Genomic DNA, 22,086 nt, shown 5'->3' with positions numbered 1-22,086 from the left:
ATATATGTATGTTTGTACGTATTTATTACTCTATTTTACTTGTACATATTTATTCTATTTATTTTATTTTGTTAATATGCTTTGCTTTGTCGTCTCTGTCTCCCCCTTCTAGACTGTGAGCCCGCTGTTGGGTAGAGACCGTCTCTTGATGTTGCCAACTTGGACTTCCCAAGCGCGTGGTGCAGTGCTCTGCACACAGTAAGCGCTCAATAAATACGATTGAATGAATGAATGGCGTCCGGGGGCGATTCCGGGGAGCAGGGCTGCTTGGCCCCCGGTTGGAGGCGGGAAACCTCCGGAAAGGGTCAGGGTCCGGCCCAGGGACCGGCGGAGGCCGGGCACCAAAGTCCGGGGTGAGCCGAAGGCGCCCTGGGAAAGGAAGTCCGAGATGGAAAAACCTGGCCTCGGGATGGTCTGGACGGAGAGGGCGGCTTCCCTGGACAGGACGGATCATCCGAACCCTTCTCGCACTCATTCATTCATTCCATCGTATTTATTGAGCGCTTACTGTGAGCAGAGCACTGGACTAAGCGCTTGGGAAGTCCAAGTTGGCAACATCTAGAGACGGTCCCTACCCAACAGCGGGTTCACAGTCTAGACGGGGGAGACAGACAACAAAACAAAACATATTAATAATAATAATGACGATGTCATTTATTAAGCGCTTACTATGTGCAAAGCACTGTTCTAAGCACTGGGGAGGTTACAAGGTGATCAGGTTGTCCCACGTGAGGCTCAGTCTTCATCCCCGTTTTACAGATGAGGGAACTGAGGCCCAGAGAAGTCAAGTGACCTGCCCAAAGTCACACAGCTGACAATTGGTGGAGCTGGGATTTGAACCCATGACCACCGACTCCAAAGCCCGGGCTCTTTCCACTGAGCCACGCTGCTTCTCTAGCATATTCTGTATATATGTATATATGTTTGTACATATTTATTACTGTATTTATTGATTGATTTTACTTGTACATATCTATTCTATTTATTTTATTTTGTTAGTATGTTTGGTTTTGTTCTCTGTCTCCCCCTTTTAGACTGTGAGCCCACTGTTGGGTGGGGACTGTCTCTAGATGTTGCCAACTTGGACTTCCCAAGCGCTTAGTCCAGTGCTCTGCACACGGTAAGCGCTCAATAAATACGATGGAATGAATGACGGCGGACGATTCCCGGCCTCCTCTGCGCCGGCCGCGCGGGCGGAGGGCGGCAACTCCGACTCCCGGAAGCCCCGCCCACCCCAACGCGAAAACTCCATTTCCCAGCAGGCCCCGGCCGGCCAAGAGACGGAGGGGCGGCGGGGAGGCTTCTGGGAGTTGTAGTTCCCCCGACGGGAGGGAGGGCGCCCTGCTGCCCCCTGGCGGCCGCCTCGCGTCATGCCGCGCCACGCCGGTTCGGGCCGGGGGAAAAGCCAATCAATCAATCAATCAATCAATCAATCAATCGTATTTATAGTCGTCCCCAGCCGGACACGCGTCTTTCTTCGGACGGCTGCCGTCGGGGCGGGGAGCGCGACAGCCGTTACATAACGTCGAGGCTTCGGTCCGCCGCCGCCGCTCCGCGCATGCGCCGTCCCCGGCGTATTTGCATTCGCGTTGCCACGCAACAGGATCCCGCCCCTTTCCTGAAATAGTCCCCCCCCCGCCCCAACCCTCCCGGAGCCTTACATCACCCCGGCCCCCTCCGAGACCCCCATCGCCGCCCCCGTCCCCCCCCTTTAGTCAGCCAGACCCGGAAAAAGGTCCAAAGAGTTGTTTCTTTTTATTGTTTCCGATACATTCTCCAGCGTCCCCCTCCCCCAAACCCCCCGGAGAGTAAGGCTCGGGGGGCCCCCCCGCACACCCCGCCCCCCCCCCAGCTCCCCGCCCCCCTTGGGGGGTCCGGGCCGGGTGCCCACCCGGGTGGGGGGCGGCAGCAGGTGACGTTGGCAGGCACTTGTGGAGAGAAACTCTGCCCCCTCCCTTCCCCTTCCCCCAGAAATTTTTGGTTCATCAGAAAACTGGCCCTCCCCTCGGGGGGGGCGGGGGTCAGTCGGTCACCCTGGACACCCCCCTCCTCTGCCGGGGGGAGGGGGTGGGGGGGGCCCCCAGGCACTAGCTGAGCCCCAGTTAGGGGGCCAAGGAAGCGGGGTGGGCGGGGGGAGCGACGGGAGGAGGGGGGGGGGCTGGGGGAGACTGTGCTGTGCCCCGAAGGGGAGGGGAGGGCAGGACGGGGGCTGGGGATGAGGGTGGGATGGGCAGAAGGCTTTTATTCCTAAGCGATTGTTATAAAACTTCCTGGGTGATGAGGCCTCCGCCTCTCTTTTTTTCTTTTTTTAAAAATAAAAATTCCCCAAACCAGCAGGCCCCTCTTCCCCACCCCCCCACCCCCCTCCCACCCCATCCCTCCCCCAGCCCAGAGGTCAATACAGAGACGGGGACAGCCCCGCCCCCTGGGCTCTCCCCCCCCCCCCCCGCCCCCCCCCCACCTTTCAACTGAACCATAAAAAACAAAAATGAAAGATTTTATACAAAACTGGGGTGGGGGGGGGGGAGGGGGGGAGAGGGGCAGCCGGGGAAGAGAACGGATTTGGGGCCTGGCCCCAGAGAGCCGCCCGCCCCTCTCCCCCAGGGAGGGGTGTTGGGGGGGTTAAGGCAGCGGAGGAGCTGGGGAGAAGGGGATTTAGGGGGGCTGCGAGGGAGGGAGGGAGGGAAGGAAGGAGGGGCCGGGGGCCTCAGGAGTCCCGGTTCTCCAGCGAGAGCTGGGCCGTGGCGTGCTGCAGGTCGGCGCTGACCCGCCGGGGCGGGTTGGAGGCCGGGGGTCCGGCGCCGGGCCCCTCGGCCCCCACCCCGCCACCGCCGCCGCCGCCCCCGGCCCCGTCTCCGCGCACCTTCTTGTCCTCGCCCTCGTCGTCGGGCCCGGCGGGCCCCCCGGCCCCGTCGAGCCGGCAGTCCTCGCTCCAGCGCCGCTTGAAGCGCAGCTTGAGGGGCATGCACTGCGCCCCGGGGGGCTCGCCGGGCTCCGGCTTGGTGGGGGCCGGGGGCGCGCGGGGGGCCTTGAACACCTCGCCCTCCCCGTCCTCGTCGCTGATGTCCGTCACCTCCACCTCCTCCGACTCGCCCTCGGAGATGGGCTCCACCTTGATCTGGGGCGGCGGCGGCGGCGGCGGCGGCGGGGCGGGGGCGGGCGGCTGGCCGGGCCCGGCGCCCCCGTCCCCGCCGGGCCCCTTCTCCGCCCGCTGCCGGCGCCCCAGAGGGGGCGGCTGCAGCTTGAACTTGAACGGGGAGGAGGAGGAGGACGACGAGGACGACGACGAGGAGGACGAGGACGACGACGAGGAGGACGAGGACGGGGCCGGGGGCGTCTCGGGGGGCAGCGGGGGCAGCGGGCACTTGTCCGGGCGCTGGGGCTGGGGCACCACCAGCCCGGGGTAGTGGAGGAAGGCGCGGGGGCTGAGGTGGTAGTTGTAGACGCTCTGGGTGTGAGCCTGCAGGTAGCGTTTCATGTCCTCGGGGCTGAAGGAGAAGTGGGAGCCGCCAACGCCGCCGCCGCCGGCCGCGGAGGCCCCGGGGCCCGCCGCCGCCGCCGCCCCGGCCCCCGGGTACATGGGGCTGAGCGTCGGGGACGGCGTGTAGGCCAGGTGGGTGGGCGTGATGGGCAGGGCCGGGGACAGCTGCGGCGGCAGCAGGGAGCCCGGCCCGGCCAGGGGCGACACGGGGAAGGGGCTGAGGGGCTCGGGCCCGCCGCGGGGCCGCGGGTAGACGCGGAAGACGCCGGCGTCGGGGGGCAGGCGGGCCAGCGGCGGCCCGCGGAAGGCGCCCAGCTCGGGGGGCCCCGGCGGCCGGGCCCGGGGGTCCTCGCCCAGGGGCTCCTCCAGCTCCGAGGTGGCCGAGGCCCCGTCGCTGCAGTCGCTGACCGAGCCGCGGCCCAGCCGCCGGGCCACCACGGCCGAGAAGAGCGACGACGCCGAGGCGGCCGCCGCCGCCGAGCAGGCCGGCGGGGAGCGGGGGTCCTCCGTGGGCGACAGGGCCTCCGACGGCGTCGACGGCGGGAAGCGGAAGTGGCTGCCGCCCGACGGGACCGGGGGCGCGCTCTGGGGCACCGCCCCGCCTGCCGGGGTCGGGGGGCGAGGGGGAACCCGGGTCAGGGCGACCACGGAGCGGGGCGGGGGGGGGGGGGGGGGGGGGGCGCGCGCGCCCACTCACGCGCGCACGCGGACACGCTCCTTGCGGGCAGGGAATACGTCTGTCACCTCGTCCTCTCCCCAGTGCTTAGTACAGTGCTCTGCACACAGGCAGCCCTCCAGGGAGGAGGGGACAGGCGGGGCACGCGCACTCGTTGTGGGGAGGGACTATGTCTGCTGGACCATCCTCTCCCAAGCGCCCAGTACAGTGCTCCGCACACGGTAAGCGCTCAATAAATACGATTGATGATGATGATGACAGCCGGGGCACACGTACACGCACTCTCATTGCGGGGAGGAACTATGTCTGCTGGGCCGTCCTCTCCCAAGTGCTCAGTACAGCGCTCTGCACACGGTAAGCGCTCAGTAAATACGACCGACTGGCCGCCAGCGAGGAGGGGACAGCCGGGGCACACGTACACGCACTCTCGTTGCGGGGAGGGACTATGCTGGACCATCCTCTCCCAAGTGCTCAGTACAGTGCTCCGCACACGGTAAGTGCTCAGTAAATACGACCGACTGGCCGCCAGGGAGAAGGGGACAGGAGGGGCACACGCACTCTCATTGCGGGGAGGGACTATGTCTGCTGGGCCGTCCTCTCCCAAGCGCTCAGTACAGTGCTCCGCACACGGTAAGTGCTCAGTAAATACGACCGACTGGCTGCCAGGGAGGAGGGGGCACGCGCGCACTCCTCACGGGGAGGGACTATGTCTGGTAGACCGTCCTCTCCCAAGCGCTCGGTACAGCGCTCCGCCCACGGTAAGCGCTCAGTAAACACGACCGACTGACCGTCAGGGATGAGGGGGCAGGAGGGGCACGCACGCGCGCAGGCCCACACGGGAAGGGAATGTGTCCGTCAGACGGTCCTCTCCCAAGTGCTTAGCCCAGTGCTCTGCGCCCGGTTGGCGTTTAATGAATGTGACTGACTGCCACCCCCCTCCACCCCGCTGAGACTCACCGGCCAGCCCCACGTCGATGAAGGGGTAGTTCACCAGCACCAGTTTGTTGAAGTTGAACTTGTAGGTGAAGCGCTTCCCTTTAGTCTTGTGCAGGATTCGCTTGTTGTAGTAGTAGCTGCGGAGGGGGAGAGACAGAGACGGGGAGGTTGAAAACAGGGACCCCCACATACACCCCCCAGGCCCCCACGCCCACCCCCAGCTCACCGCAGGGCCCGGCTGAGCTTGTCGTAGTTCATCTGGGGCTTGCACTTGCGGACCCCCCAGAGGCGGGCCACCTCGTCGGGGTCCTTGATGACGAACTCCCCGTAGTCCCCCTGCCAGGCGATGACATCCTGGTACTCCTCCTTCCGCAACAGCTCCAGGATGAAGTGCCACAGCTGGATCTGCCGGGAGCCCGGCGACGACTCGGGCTTGTAGGCCCAGTCCGGGAAGGCGAAGCCTGCGGGCGGGAGAGGAGGCGGCGGCCCGCGGTCACCACCCCGCCCCGGCCCCCAACCCAGGTGTCCCATCCTTTCTCGTCCCGCGCCAGGCCCCGGGCACAGCTTCAGCCCGGGCTGGGGGAGAGAGGTGAGCGACGGAGAGAGAGACTGAGGCAGGGTGTGAGGGAGCGAGTGGCGCTGAAGGGGGAGAGCTGGAGCCGGCGGAGGAGACACCGGGAGAAACAGGAAACCGGTGGCTGCCGGGGCCTGGGGCCGGTGCCAGGGGCTCGGGCGGGGAGCCAGGCCGGCGGGCAGGGCTGCCAGAGGGGGAGGGGCAGGAAGGGGCAGTCGAGACACACACACACACACACCCACACACCCCGAGTCTCGGGGCAGAGCTCCCACCCACCCGCCACCCCCCCCCAAACCCTCTGCCCCCTTGCTAAGAGATGCCCCTTCCCCGCTCGCCCGTCTAAGCCGTTCCGATAACCCCGTTCCTTCTCCCACCTCATCTCCCCCACGCCCCTTGGGGGCAATTACGCTTCGAGGGAGAGGAGCAGCAGGGGTGGGTTGGGGATGGGTTTTGATGAGGTCAGCACCCGAGCGCGCGCGCACGTCTACACGCACGCGCACTTGCCTCTTGCTTGAGATCGAGGACCGAGCGGTCCCCCGTCCCTTCCCGGGACCCGGGGGATTTGGCCGCGGCGCTCTCTTCTCCAGCCGCCGAGACCCTCCCCGGAGCCAAGTGTCTTTTCTTTTTCCCGCCGGCACCCAGAGGTGCCCCCCACCCCCCCGCCCGGCCCATCTCTTGCGGTGGGTCCCGGTGTCTCTAGGCCGGATGGCGGGAGACAGGACCGGTCTCGCTGGGGCCGAGGTAGCATTAACCTTGGGCAGAGGTTGGCGGCGGTGGGGCGGGCCCCAGGGGGAGAGGTTGGTGGGGGGGGTGGGAGGGGGCCTGCGGTTGCCACCATTTCCCAAACCCCAATCAGGCTCCATCAATAATTCAGCGCCGACACAGCCGGTAATGGAGGGGGCGGGGGGGGGGGGGAGAAGGCGGGAGAGGGGGGCCGGCTGCACCAAGGGCACGCAGGGAAGAGCAGAGCAACTGTTTGGCTGTCATCTTGGGGGTCACCCAAGAACCCCACACCCCAGCCCCCCGACTGGCCCTCTAGAACACCCCCCACACCTCGCCACCAAGCCCCTTCCCAACCTCCCGCCCTCTCCTCAGAGCCCGAAACGTCCTGCCCCGAGGAGGACGGGCGGGGGAGAGGATGGAGACACCCCAGGGTGGGGTGGGAGCGGGGGGCCGCTACCCAGAGACTTCCACCCCTTCCCGTCCTCTTCCCGGTCCCCCCCCCCCCCCACCCCCAACCCCAGCTTCCGTGTCCCGGTAACCAGGCAACCGGCACCGCGGCGACGGGGCCTGGGAGCGGGGGAGCGAGATGCTAAAAATAAACTTTGCGGGGAGAGAGAGAGGGAAAAAGAGAGACTCACACACAAAGGGAGAGAAGGAGGCCGGAAAAGAAGGGGGGGGGGGTGTTGGAAATCTCACCCCAGAGCCAGCTGCACTCTGGGCTGGGGATGGGGGGATGCCCCCACTAAGCCGGCCCCCGGCCCGCCTGGCAGCCCCCGCACTTGCTCCGTCCAGGTCCCGGCTCCATGCCATCCCCGGGCCGCCCCCCGCCCCCCCCGGGCCTCAGTCTTCCCTGAAGCGAACCCACGCACCCTGCCCCTCCCCAACCCAGGTGTCCGGCTTCCCCAGCCGTCAGAGACTCCGACCCAGACATACACAGGGGCCTTTTCCCCAGGACGGGGGTGACGTCAGGGTCTCTCAATGGGGCTCTGTTCCTGAGGGCGGCAGGCACAGACAGGCACGGGCCTGTGTGTTGGGGTGTGTGTGTGTGTGTGTGTGTGTGTGTGTGTGGTGCGTTTGCGTGTGCATGGGTGTGCACGCACGCCGCTGCACGAAGTACTTGCGTGTCCCGTCCCGATCCGCGCCTTCCACCTGGGCAGATTCGGAGAGAGGGGGTGGAGGAAGTCGGGGTTGGCGGAAGGGGTCCCCTCTGCACAGAGTAAGCGCTCAATAAATACGACGGATTGATTGACGTGGGGAGAAGTGGGGTTATGCGTCCTCCGGGGAGTCCAGCCCCCTGAAAGTTCTGCGGACTGTGATACCGCTGTTGGGCGGGGATGTGGCCAACTTGGCCTTCCCAACGCTTAGTCCGGTGCTCTGCACACAGTAAGCGCTCAATCATTGTATATATGTATATACGCCTGTACATATTTTTTACTCTATTTACCCACTGTTGGGTAGGGACTGTCTCTATATGTTGCCAGTTTGTACTTCCCAAGCGCTTAGTACAGTGCTCCGCACATAGTAAGCGCTCAATAAATACGATTGATGATGATGATGATGATCAATACGACGGAATGAGGGGCCAACTCAGCATCCTAGCGTGTCTTCCGCGCCCCCACCTCCCACCCCCACTCGGCCTGCCCGTGGCGCCAGGGCCGGGGGAGGAGGGGGGCGAGGAGGGAGGAGGGGGAGGGAGGAGGAGGGAGGAGGAGGAGGAGGAGGACCAGCCAGGGCAGGGAGGAAAACAGGAAGTGGGAACTAAGAGGGGCGGAGAAGGGGCAGACAGGGAAGGAGGGGGCCTGTCGGCGGAAGGCTGGGGGGGGGCACACAGACACACACACACACACACACGGACTGACAGACACCCCCCCACCCCCAAGGGCCCACAACGTCCCTCCCGGGCCCCCCCGGGCGGCCCGGCCTGCCACGCCCGCGGTGCCCGGCGGGCAGAGGCCCAGGCCTCGGCGGGGGCCCCGGGGCCTGGGCGGGGATCGCTCTCGGCCCGCCGGACTGACTGACTGACCGCCTCCCGGTTTGTCTGCCTGTCTGTCTGCCTGTCTGTCTGCCTGTGTCAGAGACAGACACGGAGACGGAGAGGCGGAGGGAGGGAGGGAGGGAGGGGAAAACAAGTGAAAAAAAAAAGAGTAGGAGAAGCAGAAGAAGAGAAAAGCGGGCGAGCCGGTCCCACCAGAGGGAGAGGGAGGAGGAGGAGGAGGAGCAGGGAGCGGACCCCCCGGGTGGGTCCTGGCGGACGGAGGGGGGGTCCCCCTCGGGGGCGGGGCCCCCAACACGTGACTGACCCTAACGCGCGCGCGCTCTCCCAGTCACACACACACTCACACACACTCACCAAACCGCCCCTCCGCCCCCCAGCCCGGGGCCCCTTTAAACACCCCCCTCCCCCTGCCCGCCCCCGGCCCGGGGGCCGGTTTGGGGGGGGCGCGCGCGCACACACGCACACACACACGCACGCACACACACGGAGTCACACACGTTCTCGCCGCCGCCGCGGGAAGAAAACAAGTTTGAACAGCGGCGCCCCCCGCCCCCTCCTCCCCCTCCTCCCCTCCCTCCTCCTCCTCCTCCGGATTCCGACAGGGGGAGGGGAGGGGAGCCTGGGCCCCCCGCCCCCCGCCGCCCCTCGAGGGCCCGAGCCGCCCGGACGGGGGAGGGGACCAAAGTCCACACGGGGGGAGGGGACAGACAGAGACAGAGAGAGAGAGAAAGGGGGGAAAGTCCGGGGCCCCTTGGGACCGACCCCCGGGCCCGGGAGGAGGGGGTCCGAAACAAAAAAGTTCCTTTTTCGACCAAGTCGTGCGGACCCCCGCCCCATCCCCAACCATCCCCCCTCCGGCCGGGAGACCCCAGGGGGGCCCGTCCCCGGGGCCCGGAGGGCAACGTGACACGGGGGGATGGGGAGGGAGGGAGGGAGGGAAAGAGGAGGCGCCGCCCCCAGCCCCCACCCGTTCGAAGATTGCACACACACACACACACACACGCACGCACGAGAGGAGGACTCCTCCGTCCCTTTTAGGGGAGGGGGCCGCGGGTCCGAGCCTCGCAAGTAGCAACAAGTCCTCCTCCTCCTCCTCCCCCGCCAAAACTTTCCGCCCGCCCCCACCTGTGTCCGCCGGGGTCTTCATGTCTCCGGGGGGGGGGGGGGGTTCGGCGGCCCGGCTCTCCGGGCTCCGCACCGGACCGGACTCCCTGCAGTGCCCGAGGTCCCTCCTCTTCCTCCGGCCCGATCCCGTCCCCTCCTCCCGCCGCCGCCGCCGCCGCCACCACCGCCGCCGCCTCCCGGGTTAATATCGCCCCGGGGCCCGGGCCGCCCACGCCCCCCGCCTGACGACGTCACCGCCGCGTCGCCATGGAGACGCTGCTCCCGCCCCCCGCCCCCGGCCGGCGCGCGCCCGCGCACGCGCACGCGCCGGCACTCACCGGCGCGGACGGGAGCGCGCGTGCGCGCACGCGGTGGTGATGATGATTCATTCATTCCTTCAGCCGGATTTACTGAGCGCTTACTGTGCGCGGAGCGCTGGGCTAAGCCCTTGGAAAGTGCATTCATTCACTCAATGGTATTTATTGAGCGCTTACTGTGCGCAAAGCGCTGGACTAAACCCTTGGAAAGTGCATTCGTTCATTCAGTCGTATTTATTGAGCGCTTACTGTGTGCGGAGCGCTGGACTAAGCGCTTGGGAAGTGCATTCATTCACTCAATGGTATTTATTGAGCGCTTACTGTGTGCGGAGCGCTGGACTAAGTGCTTGGGAAGTCCACTCGTTCATTCAATCGTATTTATTGAGCGCTTACTGTGCGCAGAGCGCTGGGCTAAGCCCTTGGAAGGTCCATTCATTTAGTCGTATTTATTGAGCGCTTACTGTGCGCAGAGCACTGGACTAAACCCTTGGAAAGTGCATTCGTTCATTCAATCGTATTTATTGAGCGCTTACTGTGTGCGGAGCGCTGGACTAAGCGCTTGGGAAGTCCATTCATTCATTCAATCGTATTTATTGAGCGCTTACTGTGTGCGGAGCACTGGACTAAGCGCTTGGGAAGTCCACTCGTTCATTCAGCCGGATTTACTGAGCGCTTACTGTGCGCGGAGCGCTGGGCTAAACTCTCGGAAAGTCCATTCGTTCATTCAATCGGATTTATTGAGCGCTTACTGTGTGCGGAGCACTGGACTAAGCGCTTGGGAAGTGCATTCATTCATTCAATCGTATTTACTGAGCGCTTACTGTGCGCAGAGCGCTGGACTAAACCCTTGGAAAGTGCATTCGTTCATTCAATCGTATTTATTGAGCGCTTACTGTGCGCAGAGCTCCGGACTAAGCCCTTGGAATGTCCATTCATTCATTCAATCGTACATATTGAGCGCTTACTGTGTGCGGAGCACTGGACTAAGCGCTTGGGAAGTCCATTCATTCATTCAATCGTATTTATTGAGCGCTTACTGTGCGCGGAGCGCTGGACTAAGTGCTTGGGAAGTGCATTCATTCACTCAATGGTATTTATTGAGCGCTTACTGTGTGCGGAGCGCTGGACTAAACCCTTGGAAAGTCCATTCGTTCATTCAATCGGATTTATTGAGCGCTTACTGTGTGCGGAGCACTGGACTAAGCGCTTGGGAAGTGCATTCATTCATTCAATCGTATTTATTGAGCGCTTACTGTGTGCGGAGCACTGGACTAAGCGCTTGGGAAGTCCACTCGTTCATTCAGCTGGATTTACTGAGCGCTTACTGTGCGCGGAGCGCTGGGCTAAACTCTCGGAAAGTGCATTCATTCATTCAATCGTATTTATTGAGCGCTTACTGTGCGCAGAGCATTGGACTAAGCGCTTGGAAAGTGCATTCATTCACTCAATGATATTTATTGAGCGCTTACTGTGTGCGGAGCACTGGACTAAGTGCTTGGGAAGTCCATTCATTCATTCAATCGTATTTACTGAGCTCTTACTGTGTGAGGAGCACTGGACTAAGTGCTTGGAAAGTCCATTCATTCATTCAATCGTATTTACTGAGCTCTTACTGTGTGAGGAGCACTGGACTAAGTGCTTGGAAAGTCCATTCATTCATTCAATCGTATTTACTGAGCTCTTACTGTGTGCGGAGCACTGGACTAAGCGCTTGGGAAGTCCATTCATTCATTCAATCGTATTTATTGAGCACTTACTGTGTGCGGAGCACTGGACTAAGCGCTTGGGAAGTCCATTCATTCATTCAATCGTATTTATTGAGCGCTTACTGTGCGCAGAGCGCTGGGCTAAGCCCTTGGAAAGTGCATTCGTTCAATCAGTCGTATTTATTGAGCGCTTACTGTGTGCGGAGCGCTGGACTAAGCGCTTGGGAAGTCCATTCATTCATTCAATCGTATTTATTGAGCGCTTACTGTGCGCGGAGCACTGGACTAAGCGCTTGGGAAGTGCATTCATTCACTCAATGGTATTTATTGAGCGCTTACTGTGTGCGGAGCGCTGGACTAAACCCTTGGAAAGTCCATTCGTTCATTCAATCGGATTTATTGAGCGCTTACTGTGTGCGGAGCACTGGACTAAGCGCTTGGGAAGTGCATTCATTCATTCAATCGTATTTACTGCGCGCTTATTGTGCGCAGAGCGCTGGACTAAACCCTTGGAAAGTGCATTCGTTCATTCAATCGTATTTATTGAGCGCTTACTGTGCGCAGAGCTCCGGACTAAGCCCTTGGAATGTCCATTCATTCATTCAATCGTACATATTGAGCGCTTACTGTGTGCGGAGCACTGGACTAAGCGCTTGGGAAGTCCACTCGTTCATTCAATCATATTTATTGAGCGCTTACTGTGTGCGGAGCACTGGACTAAGCGCTTGGGAAGTCCATTCATTCACTCAATGGTATTTATTGAGCGCTTACTGTGTGCGGAGCGCTGGACTAAACCCTTGGAAAGTCCATTCGTTCATTCAATCGGATTTATTGAGCGCTTACTGTGTGCGGAGCACTGGACTAAGCGCTTGGGAAGTGCATTCATTCATTCAATCGTATTTACTGAGCGCTTATTGTGCGCAGAGCGCTGGACTAAACCCTTGGAAAGTGCATTCGTTCATTCAATCGGATTTATTGAGCGCTTACTGTGCGCAGAGCTCCGGACTAAGCCCTTGGAATGTCCATTCATTCATTCAATCGTACATATTGAGCGCTTACTGTGTGCGGAGCACTGGACTAAGTGCTTGGGAAGTCCACTCGTTCATTCAATCGTATTTATTGAGCGCTTACTGTGTGCGGAGCACTGGACTAAGCGCTTGGGAAGTCCATTCATTCATTCAATCGTATTTATTGAGCGCTTACTGTGCGCAGAGCGCTGGACTAAACCCTTGGAAAGTGCATTCGTTCATTCAATCGTATTTATTGAGCGCTTACTGTGCGCAGAGCTCCGGACTAAGCCCTTGGAATGTCCATTCATTCATTCAATCGTACATATTGAGCGCTTACTGTGTGCGGAGCACTGGACTAAGCGCTTGGGAAGTCCACTCGTTCATTCAATCGTATTTATTGAGCGCTTACTGTGTGCGGAGCACTGGACTAAGCGCTTGGGAAGTCCATTCATTCATTCAATCGTATTTATTGAGCGCTTACTGTGCGCAGAGCGCTGGACTAAACCCTTGGAAAGTGCATTCGTTCATTCAATCGGATTTATTGAGCGCTTACTGTGCGCAGAGCGCTGGACTGAGCCCTTGGAAAGTGCATTCATTCATTCAGTCGTACATATTGAGCGCTTACTGTGCGCAGAGCGCTGGACTAAACCCTTGGAAAGTGCATTCGTTCATTCAATCGGATTTATTGAGCGCTTACTGTGCGCAGAGCGCTGGACTGAGCCCTTGGAAAGTGCATTCATTCATTCAGTCGTACATATTGAGCGCTTACTGTGCGCAGAGCGCTGGACTAAACCCTTGGAAAGTGCATTCGTTCATTCAATCGGATTTATTGAGCGCTTACTGTGCGCAGAGCGCTGGACTGAGCCCTTGGAAAGTGCATTCATTCATTCAGTCGTACATATTGAGTGCTTACTGTGTGTGGAGCACTGGACTAAGCGCTTGGGACGTCCATTCATTCAGTCGTATTTCTTAGAGTGCTTACCTTGCGCAGAGCTCTGGACTAAGCGCTTGGGAAGTCCATTCATTCATTCAGTCGTATTTATTGAGCGCTTACTGTGTGCAGAGCTCTGGACTAAAAGTGCTTGGGAAGTCCATTCATTCATTCATTCATTCATTCAATCGTATCTTTTGAGCGCTTACTGTGTGCAGAGCTCTGGACTAAGTGCTTGGGAAGTCCATTCATTCATTCATTCATTCATTCATTCATTCATTCAATCGTATCTTTTGAGTGCTTACTGTGCGCAGAGCTCTGGACTAAGCGCTTGGGAAGTCCATTCATTCATTCATTCACTCAATCGTATCTATTGAGAGCTTACAGTGAGCAGAGCACTGGACTAAGCACTTGGGAAGTCCATTCTTTCAATCATATTTCTTGAGCACTTACTGTGTGCAGAGCACTGGACTAAGCGCTTGGGAAGTCCATTCATTCATTCATTCATTCACTCAATCGTATCTATTGAGAGCTTACAGTGAGCAGAGCACTGGACTAAGCACTTGGGAAGTCCATTCTTTCAATCATATTTCTTGAGCACGTACTGTGTGCAGAGCACTGGACTAAGCGCTTGGGAAGTCCATTCATTCATTCATTCATTCATTCAATCGTATCTATTGAGTGCTTACTGTGTGCAGAGTTCTGGACTAAGCGCTTGGGAAGTCCATTCATTCATTCGATCGTATCTATTGAGCGCTCACTGTGCGCAGAGCTCTGGACTAAGCGCTTGGAAAATCCATTCATTCATTCATTCATTCAATCGTATCTATTGAGCACTTACTGTGCGCGGAGCACTGGACTAAGCGCTTGGGACGTCCATTCATTCAATTGTATCTATTGAGTGCTTACTGTGCACAGAGCTCTGGACTAAGCGCTTGGGAAGTCCATTCATTCATTCATTCATTCATTCAATCGTATCTATTGAGCACTTACTGTGCGCGGAGCACTGGACTAAGCGCTTGGGACGTCCATTCATTCAATTGTATCTATTGAGTGCTTACTGTGCACAGAGCTCTGGACTAAGCGCTTGGGAAGTCCATTCATTCATTCATTCATTCATTCAATCGTATCTATTGAGCGCTTACTGTGCGCAGAGCTCTGGACTAAGCGCTTGGAAAGTCCATTCATTCATTCAATCGTACATATTGAGCGCCTACTGTGTGCAGAGCACTGGACTAAGTGCTTGGGAAGTCCATTCATTCAATCGTATTTCTTGAGCGCTTACTGTGCGCAGAGCGCTGGACTAAGCGCTTGGGAAGTCCATTCATTTATTCATTCATTCAATCGTATCTATTGAGCGCTTACTGTGCGCAGAGCTCTGGACTAAGCGCTTGGGAAGTCCATTCATTCATTCATTCAATCGTATCTATTGAGCGCTTACTGTGCGCAGAGCACTGGACTAAGCGCTTGGGAAGTCCATTCATTCAATCGTATTTCTTAGAGCGCTTACCTTGCGCAGAGCTCTGGACTAAGCACTTGGGAAGTCCATTCATTCATTCATTCATTCATTCAATCGTATCTATTGAGCTCTTACTGTGAGCAGAGCACTAGACTAAGCGCTTGGGAAGTCCATTCATTCGATCATATTTCTTGAGCGCTTACTGTGTGCAGAGCACTGGACTAAGCGCTTGGGAAGTCCATTCATTCAATCGTATCTATTGAGCGCTTACTGTGCGCAGACCACTGGACTAAGCGCTTCAGAAGTCCATTCATTCATTCATTCAATCATATCTATTGACCACTTACTGTGCGCAGAGCACCGGACTAAACGCTTGGGAAGTGCATTCATTCATTCATTCATTCAATCGTATTTCTTGAGCACTTACTGTGCACAGAACACTGGACTAAGTGCTTGGGAAGTCCATTAATTCATTCATTCATTCAATCGTATCTATTGAGCGCTCACTGTGCACAGAGCTCTGGACTAAGCGCTTGGAAAGTCCATTCATTCATTCAGTCATTTATTGAGCACTTACTGTGCGCAGAGCTCTGGACTAAGCGCTTGGAAAGTCCATTCATTCATTCAATCATATTTATTGAGCACTTACTGTGCGCAGAGCACTGGACTAAGCGCTTGGGAAGTCCATTCATTCAATCGTATCTATTGAGCACTTACTTACTGTGCGCAGAGCACTGGACTAAGCGCTTCGGGAGTCCATTAATTCAATCGTATCGAGCGCTTACTGTGCGCAGAGCACTGGACTAAGCGCTTCAGAAGTCCATTCATTCATTCAATCGTATCTATTGACCACTTACTGTGTACAGAGAGCACTGGACTAAGCACTTGGGAAGTTCATTCATTCATTCATTCAATCGTATTTATTGAGCGCTTATTGTGTGCAGAGCGCTGGACTAAGCACTTGGGATGTTCATTCATTCATTCATTCAATCGTATCTATTGAGCGCTTATTGTGCGCAGAGCACTGGACTAAGCGCTTGGGAAGTCCATTCATTCATTCATTCAATCGTATTTATTGAGCGCTTACTGTGCGCAGAGCACTGGACTAAGCGCTTGGGAAGTCCATTCATTCAATCGTATTTCTTAGAGCGCTTACCTTGCGCAGAGCTCTGGACTAAGCGCTTGGAAAGTACATTCATTCATTCAATCGTATTTATTGAGCACTTACTGTGCGCAGAGCACTGGACTAAGCGCTTGGGAAGTACATTCATTCATTCATTCAATCGTATCTATTGAGCGCTTACTGTGCTCAGAGCTCTGGACTAAGTGCTTGGGAAGTCCATTCATTCATTCATTCATTCAATCGTATCTATTGAGCGCTTACTGTGCGCAGAACTCTGGACTAAGCGCTTCGGAAGTCCATTCATTCATTCAATCGTATCTATTGAGCGCTTACTGTGTGCAGAGCACTGGACTAAGCGCTTGGGAAGTCCATTCATTCATTCATTCAATCGTATTTATTGAGTGCTTACTGTATGCAGAGCATTGGACTAAGCGCTTGGGAAGTACAAGTTGGGAACCTATAGAGATGGTCCCTACCCAACAGCAGGCTCACAGTCTAGAAGGGAGAGGCAGACAACAAAACAAGACATATTAACAAAATAAAATAAATAGAATAAACATGTACAAATAAAATAAATAAATAAATAAATAGAGTAATAAATACATACAAACATATATACAGGTAAATGATGGCATTTGTTAAGCACTTAGTACGTGCAGGACACTGTTCTAAGCGCTGGGGGGATACAAGGTGATCAAGTTGTCCCACGTGGGGCTCACGGTCTTAATCCCCATTTTACAGATGGGGGAACTGAGGCTCAGAGAAGTGAAGTGACTTGCCCAAGGTCACACAGCAGACATGGGGCAGAGTCGGGATTTGAACCCATGACCTCTGACTCCAAAGCCCGGGCTCTTTCCACTGAGCCTCGCTGCCGCCAGGGTCGGAAAGGAGGAAAGGAAAGAGGGGGCGAAGGCATCCCGGGGTCACCCCGGATGGGGAGCATCCCCTGCTCCTCCCACTCACCCACCTGCCGACTCTGCTGCTTCGCACCCTCCATCCTCAAGCCTCCGGATGCCCTAAATCCCTAAATAAAGCTCTTTTGCCCTCCCTCCATCTCCCCGTCTCTCTGGAGGCCTTCCCACACTGAGCCCCCTCCTTCCTCTCCCCCTCCTCATCCCCCCCGCCTTACCTCCTTCCCCTCCCCACAACACCTGGATATATGTATATATGTTTGTACAGATTTATTACTCTATTTATTTCACTTGTACATATTTATTTTATTTTGTTAATATATTTTGTTCTGTCATCTGTCTCCCCCTTCTAGACTGTGAGCCCGCTGTCAGGTAGGGACCGTCTCTATACGTTGCCGACTTGTCCTTCCCAAGCGCTTAGTCCAGTGCTCTGCACACAGTAAGCGCACAATAAATACGATTGAATGAATGAATATGTTTGTACGTATTTATTACTCCATTTATTTTACTTGTACGTATTTATTCTATTTATTTTATTTTGTTAATATGTTTTGTTCTGTCGTCTGTCTCCCCCTTCTAGACTGTGAGCCCGCTGTTGGGTGGGGAACGTCTCTAGATGTTGCCAACTTGGACTTCCCAAGCGCTTAGTACAGTGCTCTGCACACAGTAAGCGCTCAGTAAATGTAATTGAATGAATATGTTTGTACGTATTTATTCTATTTATTTTATTTTGTTAATATGTTTTGTTCTGTCGTCTGTCTTCCCCTTCTAGACTGTGAGCCCACTGTTGGGTAGGGACCGTCTCTATATGTTGCCAACTTGGACTTCCCAAGCGCTTAGTACAGTACTCTGCACACAGTAAGCGCTCAGTAAATACAATTGAATGAATGTTTGTACGTATTTATTACTCTATTTATTTTACTTGTACGTATTTATTCTATTTATTTTATTTTGTTAATACGTTTTGTTCTGTCATCTGTCTCCCCCTTCTTGACTGTGAGCCCGCTTGTCGGGTAGGGACCGTCTCTAGATGTTGCCAACTTGGACTTCCCAAGCGCTTAGTCCAGTGCTCTGCACACAGTAAGCGCTCAATAAATACGACTGAATGAAGGAATGGATATGTTTGTACGTATTTATTACTCTATTTTACTTGTACGTATTTATTCTATTTATTTTACCTTGTTAATATGTTTTGTCGTCAGTCTCCCCCTTCTAGACTGTGAGCCCACTGTTGGGTGGGGACCGTCTCTAGATGTTGCCAACTTGGACTTCCCAAGCGCTTAGTCCGGTGCTCTGCACACAGTAAGCGCTCAATAAATACGATTGAATGAAATGAGTGAATGTCTCTCCCCGCCCTGTCTCTGAGGTCTGAGAGCCGGCCCACCCTGCAGCCGGGGAGCACGCGGAAGCTTTCTCCCGCAACATGACTAATAATCAGCATAATGACCGTATTTATTAAGCGCTTACTACGCTCCAGGCTGGGGGGAGGGAGCCGAGCAAATGGGGTGGGACGCGGTCCCTGGCCCACGTGGGGCTCACAGGCTCCATCCCCATTTTACAGAGGAGGGAAGCAGGCTAGGGACTTTTCCTCCGACTAGGCTGAAAGCTCCTCTAAAAGAAAAAAAGGATGGAGTTCATCCCGGCTCCACCACTTGTCGGCTGTGAGACCTTGGGTAAGTCGTTTATCTCCAGCGCTTGGCTCATAAATTATAATAATAATAATAATAATAATGGCATTTGTTAAGTGCTTACTATGTGCTAAGCGCTGGGGGGGATACAAGGTGATCAGGTTGTCCCACGTGGGGCTCACAGTCTTCATCCCCATTTGACAGACGAGGGAACTGAGGCTCAGAGAAGTTAAGTGACTTGCCCAAGGTCACACAGCAGACGCTTTTGTTAAGTGCTTACTATGTGCAAAGCGCTGTTCTAAGCGCTGGGGGGGGATACAAGGTGATCAGGTTGTCCCGCGTGGGGCTCACAGTCTTCATCCCCATTTGACAGATGAGGGAACTGAGGCTCAGAGAAGTTAAGAGACTTGCCCAAGGTCACACAGCAGACGCATTTGTTAAGTGCTTACTATGTGCAAAGCGCTGTTCTAAGCGCTGGGGGGGATACAAGGTGATCAGGTTGTCCCACGTGGGGCTCACAGTCTTCATCCCCATTTGACAGACGAGGGAACTGAGGCTTAGAGAAGTTAAGTGACTTGCCCAAGGTCACGCAGCAGACATGGGGTGGAGCCGGGATTCGAACCCATGACCTCTGACTCCAAAGCCCGGGCTCTTTCCACTGAGCCACGCTGTTTCCCTTAAGCAGTTTAAGCAGCACATCGTACGTGATTAACAAATACCGTCATTATGATGTATTATTATTTCTCTGTGCCTCATCTGTAAAATGGGGGTGAAGTCTGTGAACCCCACATGGGACAACCTGATTAGCTTGTATAATAATAATAATAATGGCATATATTAAGCACCTACTATGTGCAAAGCACTGTTCCAAGCGCTGGGGAGGTTACAATAATAATGATAATAATAATAATAATAATGGCATTTGTTAAGCACTTACTATGTGCAAAGCACCGTTCTAAGCGCCAGGGAGGATACAATAATAATGATAATAATAATAATGGCATTTGTTAAGCACTTACTATGTGCAAAGCACTGTTCTAAGCGCCAGGGAGGATTCAAGGTGATCAGGTTGTCCCACGGGGGGTTCACAGTCTTCATCCCCATTTTACAGATGACGTCACTGAGGCACAGAGAAGTTAAGTGACTTGCCCAAAGTCGCACAGCTGGCAATTGGCAGAGCTGGGATTTGAACCCATGATCTCTGACTCCAAAGCCCGTCCTCTTTCCCACTGAGCCACGCTGCTGCTTGTACCTACCCCAGCCCTTAGAACGGTGCTTGGCACATAGGAAGGGCTTAACACACACCATTATTATTATTACAGTGCTCTGCACACAGTAAGCGCACCATTAATTCGATTAAATGAACGGTCTGCACCCCAAGGATTCATTCAATCGTATTTAGCGAGTGCTTACTGTGTGCAGAGCACTGCAGTCAGAGAAAGAGGCCTTCTGCCTTTACATAGTAAGGGCTTAACACACACCATTATTATTATTACAGTGCTCTGCACACAGTAAGCGCACCATTAATTCGATTAAATGAATGGTCTGCACCCCAAGGATTCATTCAATCGTATTTACCGAGTGCTTACTGTGTGCAGAGCACTGCAGTCAGAGAAAGAGGCCTTCTGCCTTTACCGAGCCCAAATTATTCCAAATTATTCCGAGCCTTCTCTGTAGCCTGAATTACGGAAAGCCTTCTCCTCTAGACTGTAAGCTCGTTGTAGGCAGGGACTATTGTCCTACTGTACTCTCACAAGCACTTAGTACAGTTTTCTGCCCAGAGTAAGCGCTCAATAAATACAGTTGACTGATTGACTGACAGACTCTGCAGCCTGAATTAGTGAGAGCCTTCTCCTCTGCAACCTGGTGGCTCAAACTTGAGGGTCTTTTTTTTTTCTCTCAGCCTAAGGGAGGGGGGGATCAGCGTGCCTCAGTGGAGAGAGCACGAGCTTTGGAGTCATGGGTTCAAATCCCGGCTCCGCCACTTCTCAGCTGTGTGACTTTGGGCATGTCACTTCTCTGTGACTCAGTTACCCCATCTGTAAAACGGGGATTAAGACTGTGAGCCCCAGGTGGGACAACCTGATCACCTTGTAACCTCCCCAGCGCTTAGAACGGTGCTTTGCACATAGTAAGCGCTTAATAAATGCCATCATTATTATCTTCTCTCCTATGCCCAAAGTCAGGAGAGCCCTATTCTCTACACCCTGATCACTCGATCAATCGTATTTATCGAGCGCTTTCTGTGTACAGAGCACTGTGCTAAGCGCTTTGGAGAGTAGACTATATAACAGAGTTAGTAGACACATTCCCTGCCCACAGTGTACCTAATGGGCTGAGAAGAAGTAGCGTGGCCTAGAGGAAAGAGCACCTATCTGGGAGTCAAAGGACCTGGGTTCTAATCCTGACTCTGCCACACGTCTGCTGTGTGACCTGGAGCGAGTCACTCCTCTGAGCATCTGTAAAAATTATAATAATAACGGCGGTAATGGTTAAGTGCCTACTGTGGGCCGGGCACGATACTAAGAGCTGGGGTGGTTACAAGTAAATCAGGTGGGACGCAGTCCCTGTCCCACCTGGGACTCACAGTCTCAACCCCCATTTTACAGATGAGAGAACTGAGGCCCAGAGAAGTGCAGTGACTTACCCAGGGTCACACAGCAGACAAGTGGCAGAGCCGGGATTAGAACCCGGGATCCGTCCGCTACACCGTGCTGCTCAAGTCTTACGTGGGACATGGACCGTGTCCATCCCAGCTCCGCCAGTTGTCAGCTGTGTGACCTTGGGCAACGACTTCACTTCTCTGGGCCTCAGTGACCTCATCTGTAAAATGGGGGTTAAGACTGTGAAAAGATTGAAAAGATTGGGAATTTATAAAGAAAACCAGGAGACAAAAGTTTTCAGAATCAGGGCTTCTAAATAATAATAATGGCATTTATTAAGCGCTTACTATGTGCAGAGCACTGTTCTAAGCGCTGAGAAATAAAATGCTTCTAAAGTGAATGAAAGAAATGAGATCAGGACATTTGGTAAACTCCAAGGACTACCTATTCTCCTCCACCCCAGATGCAAACCCCTGATCACCTGTATATATGTATATATGTTTTTACACATTTACTACTCTATTTATTTATTTTATTTGTACATATTTATTCTATCTATTTTATTTTGTTAGTACGTTTTGTTTCGTTCTCTGTCTCCCCCTTCTAGACTGTGAGCCCACTGTTGGGTAGGGACCGTCTCTAGATGTTGCTAACTTGTACTTCCCAAGCGCTTAGTACAGTGCTCTGCACGCAGTAAGCGCTCAATAAATACGATTGAATGAATGACTGTGGGACAACCTGATCACCTTGTAACCTCCCCAGAGCTTAGAACAGTGCTTTAGACATAGTAAGCGCGTAATAAATGGCATCATCATCAACCCGATTGGCGTGTACCTCCCCCGGCGCTTAGTACAGTGCCTGGCACATAGTAAGCGCTTCACAAGTACCATTTTGTGTTATTTTTTTTT

At 55.3% G+C, this 22,086-nt stretch overlaps 1 protein-coding gene across 1 annotated transcript; it reads right to left on the bottom strand.

Moving 5' to 3' along the window:
• Window positions 1–2,652: 2,652 nt before the first annotated feature.
• On the bottom strand, window positions 2,653–9,647 carry ERF (ETS2 repressor factor). The gene is made up of 4 exons (XM_038767198.1): window positions 9,512–9,647; window positions 5,320–5,554; window positions 5,115–5,230; window positions 2,653–4,083 (listed from the first exon to the last, which is right to left on the bottom strand). The coding sequence occupies exons 1-4, from the start codon at window positions 9,531–9,533 to the stop codon at window positions 2,708–2,710; spliced, it is 1,749 nt and encodes a 582-aa protein (XP_038623126.1). The 5' UTR covers window positions 9,534–9,647; the 3' UTR covers window positions 2,653–2,707.
• Window positions 9,648–22,086: the final 12,439 nt, after the last annotated feature.

Source organism: Tachyglossus aculeatus, chromosome 26 (genome assembly GCF_015852505.1).
Source record: "Tachyglossus aculeatus isolate mTacAcu1 chromosome 26, mTacAcu1.pri, whole genome shotgun sequence".
NCBI lineage: Eukaryota > Metazoa > Chordata > Mammalia > Monotremata > Tachyglossidae > Tachyglossus > Tachyglossus aculeatus.
The sequence above is the reverse complement of the archived record's forward strand: the minus strand, read 5'-3'. Positions and strand labels throughout refer to the sequence as shown.

Coding starts and splice junctions, on each gene's coding strand:
- ERF (XM_038767198.1), bottom strand. CDS start 9,533: ATGAAGACCCCGGCGGACACAG. Junction 5,231..5,319: donor AAGCTCAGCCGGGCCCTGCG/GTGAGCTGGGGG, acceptor CCCCCTCCGCAG/CTACTACTACAACAAGCGAA. Junction 4,084..5,114: donor CATCGACGTGGGGCTGGCCG/GTGAGTCTCAGC, acceptor CGACCCCGGCAG/GCGGGGCGGTGCCCCAGAGC.